Source organism: Diadema antillarum, unplaced genomic scaffold, assembly GCF_040938485.1.
Source record: "Diadema antillarum isolate AM-2024a unplaced genomic scaffold, OU_Dant_1.0 seq00002709_RagTag, whole genome shotgun sequence".
NCBI lineage: Eukaryota > Metazoa > Echinodermata > Echinoidea > Diadematoida > Diadematidae > Diadema > Diadema antillarum.
In genome coordinates, this window is record NW_027273307.1 from 6,936 (window position 1) to 16,812 (window position 9,877).

Consider the following 9,877-nt stretch of genomic DNA (forward strand, 5'->3'; position numbering starts at 1 on the left):
ACATCTGTTTGGCTTTGTACAAAATAATCATCTTCATATATCAGGCAGGACTCAGAAAGTCTCATTAAAAGCACTAGTTAAAGGGTGTGTACAGTTTTGGTCGAGGTGAGGATTAAGCTTTTAACGTTTTGCGAGGTATCAAAAGTTTATCTGATGAAAACTGATTTTGAAATGGCTGAGATATCCAAAAACAAGGTGAAACTAAGAGATCCTAATAAAAGGTGTGGCCTGTCGCCTTTAATTATTATCACCTTTTTGGACATCTCAGCCATTTGAAATTCAATTTTCATCAAATAAACATTGAATCCTTCTTAAAATTACATGCTCTTTCATATTTCATAAGATGTTTCTCATTATCTCACTTAGGAATGTTCAAAACATGAATCCCACCTCAACCAGTACTGTACAGTCCCTTCTGCCCCCCCCCCCAAAAAAAATAATCATAATAATAAAGATAAAACAAATCACAGAGTCCGCGAAGGAAATGTTCACATGAGATGACACAACAGATGAGATTCCAGAAAAGGTCTGATGGCTGGCAGGAGGGCACAACACTATGAATCCCACTTCTTGTGCTCCATGCCATCAGGTGGTTTGATCTCCGTCTTCTTTGATCCAATGTCCTTCCAGTTGGTGCTCAAGACTGTACCAGCTGACTCCATCTGTTGAATGGGTGAAGAAAATGGCACAGATGAGAGACCACATCATTAATGCAAGAGAACAGTTAACCCAAATCCCAATCTCCATCGGAACTATACCACCCCTTTAAAATGGTTCAATACAACTCTGCCAGCAAGTGTGCTAGGTTTTTCCTACTCACCCATAGGTACTTACAAATGACTTGTTCATTGCCTTCTTGGTCTCCTCATCTCCGCTGGCGTAGATCTTCTGGAAGAGGCTGTTCAGGGCTTGCTCTCCTTTGTTCTCCTCCTCCTCTTGCTTCTCAAAGTCGTGGGCGATCTTGTCCCAGTTCCGCGTCACATGACTCGAGGTTGGGTACTTGTGAATGGTGTCTTCGGATTCTGTTGCTGAGTCTGAGTTTAGCAGATATCAAATGTGATGGTCAAGCTTTGTCATTTGCTTTTAAATGTTTCGGACATTGAACAATATCCTTCCCGCAGCAATTCACAGATACTCATTTGGCTGGACAAAAACTACACATTAAAGAGCATATAAAACAAATCAACTACTGTATACGGCATATATTTCGTGACTCTAAATATTGGCGAATCGGGAATTCCTGACGATTTTGCAAGTGGTTAAATTCACGATCATGGAGCCCTGTACTGAACGGAGAAGTGTACACGCCTACGTCACATTCACATTGGGATCAGAGTCAATATTTTCATGTGTCTTTAATTCAGCGAATGACACCTGACTCGCGAAATTTGTGAAGATAAAAACCTAGCGAAATATTTGGCATATACAGTATATAGACACACCTGAATAAAATGAAATGTGTTGCTAAAATGCATAACATGCTTCAGCTTGCAACTGACTGTGAAAATAGCTGCAACAACAAAAGGACAGAAAAAACAATGGTACACTGAAAAATATGTAAATGAGAGATATTAGAACCATCATCTGTAGTAATGTGTGGTATCATATAAGACACCACAAGCAAATGATTTTGAAAAAGCATGTCTGCACAAGGACAGGCACACCCACATATACCCCCCTTCCCCCCCCCCCCCCCCCCTGAAAACAAGTCCCAGGAATACTCTGGTAGGTGTCTATGGTGAATGCGTGCTATGGCAAAATCAGTCCATCCTCAACGGGGTAAAACAAACTGGGAGAGAAAGTGCAGAGACAGCCAACTGATGTTTGGAGAGCATGCTCTTACCTGGTAATTTTGCAACTTTGGGAACAGGGTCTTCCCCTTCCAGTTTGTTCCACCAGAGGCCTTCTTCCTTCTGGAGTTTGATTTCAATCTGATATAGAAGAGAACGCATGAAATGATGATCTCTTTGATCATCTGAAGCTTTATGCAGATAACCTCACATAAATAGCATACGAAATTCAGGCAAAGGTAACTCATTTCTGTTCATGATAAATGCAGGTGTAATTTGAAACTACAGACCCATTCATAAGAAATTCATAAGAATAAGAATATGAATATAATCATATCAAATGAAATAAACAAATCTGAACAATGTGAAAAAATGGTATAAAGGTACCCGGCCAGATGAGTACATGTTTCCCACTGACTTTAAGAATGCCACTGCAGCTTAATAATAATTATCCAATTTTAGTACTGAGAAAAAAAATGTAACAGAGGTATGCAAACAGAAATATTTCAAAATCAAAATATTACACTTATTAAATCCGGCAGTCTACTCTCCACACAACATCTCACATACAACAAAATTGGGAAAGTATTAATTTCAATATCAAATTGAAAAAAACAAAAAAAAAAACAAATGATAATTTGATCTTAATCCACTTACCCCTCTGCTAAGTAACACAATGTCTGTCAAAGATGCTTACTATGAGACATACCCTAAGACAGGGGAAAAAAATATGTAATTTGACCCCCCCAAAAAAAAATAAAAATAAAATAAAATAAAAATAAAATCTTCTTTTGGTGTGTTTCCTTCTTTTCTTTCTGTTGGAAAGTAAACTAACAGGACCATTAACTACTTCAATTAAAAGAAAAATGAGAGCAGATCATGGGTACCTTGCTGCCAAGAACTTTTGTGCTGCTCTTTTCTGGAATGATCGGATGGGCTAGATCCAGTTCCAGACTGTAGTCACTGCCTGATGGCAATTTAACAGTAGCGCTCAGCTGAAAAGAAAAAAAAAGAAAAAAAGTTTTTTAAAAAAGTTAGGACCAAGAACCTTATATGGCTTTCAACTTGTTACTTGTTACTTGTTGCAGTAATCCCAATCGCAGCTCCAAGGAAGCTATAGACCGATTCTGTGACGCGCTATGTGTATTTTTGGCATGGGCAGCGCCATTACTGCAGTGTCTTAGCTGACCCCCCCTCCCCTCTCCCCCACCCCCTTCCGCGCGCGGAATGAAAAACTGATGCATGGTCGTTTTAGCCAACAGGCGTCTCGTACTGAGTGCACGAACGCTTGCTTAGTGCGTGAACCTTTGTTACAAGAGGAGGGGGGGTCGGCTAAGACACCTCAAAATGAGCTCATGGCTGCGCCCAGTGCCACAAATTGTTTGCTGCCCTCAACGAACCCGAATCAGTCTATACTGGGATGCTCAACCTCTGGAGACCACAGACATACTGATGAACACTTCAAAGTAGAATAGAATAATTCAGAAAGCAGAAAAAAGGGAGAAACTAAAGCAAACATATCGTTTTAATAAAAATAATAAAGCAATGGGGCAATGGTACATACAAAGGATGCTATTCATGACATTTCATAAAATCAAACTTTTTTTTTTTTCTAAAAGCATCTAGATTCTTCTCTTGGATGAGGACAATCACACCAAAGCAAGCAAAAGTGTAATATTGTTTGTGCTATATATTTAGCTAGTCTAATTTTACACAAATCTGGACTTCCTGACAATTTCATGAATATTTAAATTTGCGCTCACGGAGAATAATAAATACGTAAATGTATGTGTGCATGTTGCATTCATGTCAGAATCTGAGACATATTTTGGTGTTTTATTGATTAAAATCAATGAATAACATATTTTCTTGTTCGGAGCGATGTCACAGACAAATTTCATCATAAAACAATGGAAAACATTAAGTCGAAAAAACAAAGAAATACATAAGAAATTCAAAAAAACAATAAAATACTTAAGAATTTTTTCTGATATCACAATTTTTTTTTATTACATTTGCTAAGGACACTAAAAAGAATATTTACACAAAAAATGTGCCTGTTTTGAGCTTTATTTTGTGATTTATACCAAATAGTCTGATTTTATGCATCATCATGCATAAATTAGCATAATTTAGCATAAATGATGATTTTTTGAAAAATTAACTTCATGGTATATTAGATTACATCATTGGCAATGTGTGTGCCAATTTTCGTCGCGATCGCGCGGTCGACGGCCGAGATCTGGAGAGGGGGCCTGGGAGGCCCCCCCGGCTCTATCAACTACCTAAATAGCCCGGCCTAGTTAGGGTTAAGGATATCATACGGAAGATGTATCATTATAAATAATCATTCAGATTCGGAGCAACAGTCTGTGTTCAATAACTTTTCATCAGCGATTTCATCAGAAACAGAGAAAAGATACCAGCGAGAAATAGAGAGGACTGTTAAACTTACTGTTTTGCTTGTCAAGTCAACATGGACATCATCGGGTTTTGCTCTCTTGATGAGGATGCAAAGTGTAACACTGGAGTCTGCTTGGTACCAGTCATGTCTGCAATGCGAGGGAACAACAGCCTGGTTTCATAAATACCAGTACACTTGTTTGTGAAAATCTGCAACTTCTGTATTTCATTAAAGGATTATGCTCATTTGATTTTTGTTGTTGTTGAAAGTTAAGTAAACTTGAAAGCAAAGTCATGTTAGCCATTCCCTGAAGCAACTAAACAATTCCACTAACTATACAGTTTCATAATGAATTGATCATCTGTAATTTATATACATGTTACCCAAGAACATTCTGAAATAATCAACAAATCTCAATGAAACAGGTGGCAAACAGGTAGTTCATATCGGTATTACATTAGTGTTCAGGGCATATTATTGGGAGCTTAGTACACTGACAAATGTTGCAATTACCCTGTTGGATACCAGTTCTTAGTATTCCCAGGCTGGGGTAAATGGGAAGTATGTGTTAAAGAAAATCAATCCATCTTGAACGGGTTAATGTCATGATGTCTTTAACCAAGATCATCAGCTCTTAGTGTGCCCATGCACTTCATTGTACCTTGCCAAGCTACATGTATTTTTACTTTTTCATCAGCAGTAACCCAGAAATATGACCAAGTCCGAGAAAGCACATATCTGTAGTTTATGCTGCATTTATTATTCGAAATTTGTATCCCCTATGTAATATTGAACCCAATGTATTACTTATTTTTAATATTTGATAAATAATTGGCAAAATTCTGTATTTTTAAAACACATTTTTTTTTGTACATTTGATGGTTTCAACCAATCCATCTACCTCTCTCCAACATAGGATATGCAATACCTGTACTTTCTTGGGGCTGAAATTGTTGTCTTTGTGGAGTCTTGTTCTGCTGCTTGCTGCTGGTTCCCTTCATCCACTGGAATAGTTTCTCCAGTACCACTAGTTGATGCCATCACTAAGTACACGATGCTGGCACAGTAGCACTAGTACTAGTAGTAGCTGAGAACAATACACATTTCACATGTGAAATGAATGCTAATTGAATGTCAATAAATTTGTAACTTCATAAGGCCAAATGAGAGTTTGCATCACATCTTTATTGACCATGGAAAGCCAAACATAACCAAAGATCTTTGAAAGCATGGATCATTTGTTTTTGATGTGACCCTGTTGCTGAAGCTCGGCAAAACTTGGAGGAGAAAGTTGCAATTTCTATCTGTAAATCTTAAATTCATTTTATTTTGGGAATTTGTGATCACATTTCCGAATACTGCGCCGGTACTTGCAAACTTTATTTGTAATGTCTCCCTCACCATGCATTGCTCACCTTTCACTTTGCAATAGGAAAAAGTCAAATTGAAAAATGAAAACTATTTTGCTGACCGAGCTGTAAACGGTTAGTGTAGCTAGTCGTCTGTATCTGTAGCTTTTAGAGGGTCTGTAATGAAGTTCACACAAGATCTGGACAAGCATGAAGAAGGGCCAACTTAGACCAGGGTCTCTGCATAATACATGTATGTAAATTACTCTGGAGTCTTAGATTCTCTACAGCTAGGCACCTATATAGGTCTAGTATTAGTAAATTACACTGTATGTAGACATGCAGTAGGCTAGACGCGTAGACGTAGCGTAACAGTTAGTCATCATCACGTCTACTCTACCTTTATTAATCTTGCATACCGAAAAATGCATATATGGGACTAAGAGACAGTTCTGCGTTCCGATTTGTTTGCGATAAAGAGCTAGATTTGAAACAAACAAGGTCAAAAGCATTGCCACGAGCACTATTAAAATATTTCAACGCCAAGCAGACTCGTACTACATGAATGAATAGAGGATTAACACGTTTCTGTGAATAACAGACTAACTTACATTTTTGCAATTTACGCTGTAGCCACACAGACTTCACACTTGCACTTGACGCGACGGGGATCGATCCCCACTTGGTTTGACGCGCGTACTTTTCGGTGTCTATCTAGTCTAGAAAGTTCCCCAATTCTCATACTAGTACTCAGTATGCCAATGCATTGATTTACTAGTACATTCGTATGTACCCATGGGGGGGGGGGGGGGGGGGGGTGTGTTTTCTACTTGACGTCTCAATACAAGAAGAAGAAGAAGAAGAAGAAAGAAAAAAAAAAGAGGTGGAGGACGAAGAGGAGGAGGAGGAGCGCCAAGAGGAGGAGGAGGAGGAGGAGGAAGAGATGATTTAGAAGAAGAAGAAGAAGAAGAAGAAGAAGAAGAAGAAGAAGAAGCCATGCAAGAAGAAGAAGATAGAGAAGGAGGAGAAAAAGAAAAGAAGAGTTAATAGGTCCTAAGGCCTAACAATAGCAACATGTAGGCCTATATATACACACACACATCATGCTTTGACATCTATAGACAAATCAAACAGAAAAAAATTATGAAGTGCACTGTAACATTTTTTTATAGTGTGTGTGTGTGTGGGGGGGGTGGGGGTGGGGGTGGCGGGGGTTCAGTGGTCAATCTACCACGCCCTCCTCCCCCCCCCCCCCCCCCCCGCCTTACGGCCCCTCTCTTTGATGGGAGGGTTCTCGGGACGGACCGTTAATTGAACTGCATGCTCTCATAGATCAGGGGCGGAGGTCTCCCGCAAGCTATAATTCAACATCAGGCCCAATTTGGTAAGTGAGAGAATCACGCAACAATTGTAGAATTTGGATGTTTTCCTGCTTGATGTTAATAATACCTTCTTTGTTATCCTTCTATGTAATATCTGCCACCACTCCATTCATTGCCGTTCATTTTGTCATTGCCCGTTAGGTTAAATTATTCGCCTTCATATCACACATCAGTGAAGACGCACAAAAGGTGATCAACAGTTTTTTCTTATTTTTTCTAATTTTTTTTTACTGAAAATTTCCCGAAGATTTCACCAAAAGTGTGCACCAGATCTTTGAATTTCAATTCTCAAAAACACTTTCTAATAATCTTCGAATAATTTAAGCTGGAGATGAGAAAGTCAAGCAATAATTTTAATACGGAATTCGGGAGTGGGAGTTTTTTTTTTTCAATCTTGATGAATAACCAATGTCTTGTCTTACATTTTCTATTCAAGAATTTGCCAATCCACATAAAGTGTGCACCAATCTATAGTTGAATGTCAATTCTGAAAATGCCTATAGCTCCCTCTATAGCGTCAGGAGGAATACAATGTCTCCAATACCGATGTCCTCCTACCTAGTAGACTTGCTAAGGGGATAAACGCTGCACTTTTTAGTACAAATGTCCTACTTGGCACAAATGTTCCCCAGGGCAACTGAAAAATTTTCATCTAAAGAGACACTCTGTATCTATGCAAATAAGCCTTAATTTGCATAATATATGCAGAATACATATTAAAATTATTTTAAAAATATATGTGCGTCCAGCAGAAATACCTATTTTGTTAGAAGTATTCTATAGAGTAAGTGGACACAATTCCTGCAAAAATTTATTTCATACCTATGTAAATAAACATAAAATTTGCATGATTACGGAAGTTATTGTGCAAAAATCTGCATTTTTGAGAGAATTTCTAAACTATTAAGCACTGGATCTTGTAGTACAAAGTTTGAACCTAGGATGGATGTTCCTTGGGGCAAAAGTAAATGATTCATCTGAAGAGACAAGCTGTCTCTATGCAAACAACCTGTTATTTGCATAATATGCATATCAATACCTATACATCTACAGTTAATCAGAACAAACATAAAGCCTTAATGTGACAATGTCTTAAATCGCTTTGAATTTAATATCCAAAAAGTTAATAGAATAAGACAATATTCTCACAACAACACTTTTCAGTTGCTTAAATTGTTTCCATATTATTTAATTAACTTAGGCATTTTATGCATAAATTATGTAAATAAGTACACCAGACGTGAAATTTTGAAACATATTGATCTTTGAAACAATTTTTGGTATCAATTTTCCCTCATTGCATAAATGCTTTGCAGGGTGGGAAAAATAGCAATCGATAGTGACACTCTTTAAGTATGATTATTCAAAGTAACATTAGGGCCTACTATTATGAACAGATGCCAATCGGAACAATATTGCTTACAAACGGACTGTTTTTCCCTTGCAAACAGTACACAACTGAGGTCATCGTTAGAAAATCATCACAAAAAACACTACCATAGTGAAAGTGTGAATTCTGATTTTCAATGTATTTTGTAGGCAACCAAGCTAATAAGAGGCTTTTTACATCAAACTGATTATAAACTTGTGCAAATTATGTGGATGCAAGGGTATCTGCACACATTAAGAACTTACAAGCTTGAGTTAGAAACAAAGTCTGTTTCTGAAAAATAAAAATGTTAACCCAGTATACTATGAGCTACTATGGCATGGAAACTATGCTAGGAAATTTATACACAATAACATTTTGATGCAAGGTCCCTAGTTGTGATTGTTTTCCCTTGGGATAATGTAACTCCCTGGCGGTTCAAAGAATGTTATATTCCACCACATATCAGCTAATACCGGTATAGATGATCATGACCTACATGATCTTGAAGTTTTTTTCAAAAATTATGTTAACTGGTTTAGTGTAAAGATGTCAGAGGTTAATTAAAAGAAATACACAGGTAAAAATGTAAAAGGTAAGAATGTCAGAGATTATACATGTGTGCATCAAAAATAACTTCCATGCGACCCATACATGAAATGTAACGATGGTGATGACTACACCATGTCACTGAATTCCATGTCCTTTCCTACTTATCAAGAGGAAACAAAAACACTTTAGAGGGGAGGGTTTAACATCTTTTCGATAATCAACAAAGGTATCACTGTCAGGTAGAACATGCATAAATATGTTCTAAGTTTCATGATACCTTGATTCACATTCAAGATATGAAATAAAAAGTGAAATATAGCACTTTCATCAGAACTTTGTCATTTTGAGAGGAAATTTCCCAGAGAATATCCATTAGGTAATACATGTATATACAGGTATTAAATTTCAAGAAAAATCCTACAAGCATTGCAAAAACATGAGGGAAATAGTGAAATTTTGAAGGCCCAATTGACCTTGATCCTTGACCACTGACCTTTGACAAATGACCCCTAAATTCCCTAGAAAATCCCTGCCAGTACCAAGTTCCATGAAGACACCTTGAACCATTTGCGAGATACAGAGAAAAAAAAAGGTGAAATTTTAACATTTTCACCTGAACTTTGACCTTTGACCTCTTCACCTGAAACTCTCTGGAGAATCTTATTTTGGTAGTACATTGTATGCAGTCACTAAGTTTGAAGAAAGTACCCTCAGACACTGCATAGATATGGGGACAATAATGAAATTTTAGCATTGACCTTGAACTTTTTGAATTTTGACCTCTTGCCGATTTTACTTAAAAACTGCTAAATCACTTGCCCCATCATACGTCATCTTTGGACCAGGTTTGGTGAAATTTGCATTATCCAGTCTTGAGTTATCGCGTGAACTGATACAATTTCTTAAGTCGACCTTGACCATTGACTTCTGGTACATTCGGGTATTAATATGTACAATATGCTAATTAGATGGTATTTGCATAGACAAATAGTGTTTTGATATTACAAACCATTTCCTTTTGACTAAAGGAA

General features: G+C 37.4%; 1 protein-coding gene across 1 annotated transcript; it reads right to left on the minus strand.

Moving 5' to 3' along the window:
• Positions 1 to 286: 286 nt before the first annotated feature.
• On the minus strand, positions 287 to 6,210 carry LOC139715062 (protein SGT1 homolog). The gene is made up of 7 exons (XM_071626686.1): positions 6,155 to 6,210; positions 5,123 to 5,281; positions 4,246 to 4,342; positions 2,678 to 2,785; positions 1,844 to 1,931; positions 835 to 1,034; positions 287 to 662 (listed from the first exon to the last, which is right to left on the minus strand). Exons 2-7 carry the CDS (start codon positions 5,233 to 5,235, stop codon positions 555 to 557), a joined length of 714 nt encoding a protein of 237 aa, XP_071482787.1. The 5' UTR covers positions 5,236 to 5,281; positions 6,155 to 6,210; the 3' UTR covers positions 287 to 554.
• Between the last annotated feature and the right edge of the window lie 3,667 nt (positions 6,211 to 9,877).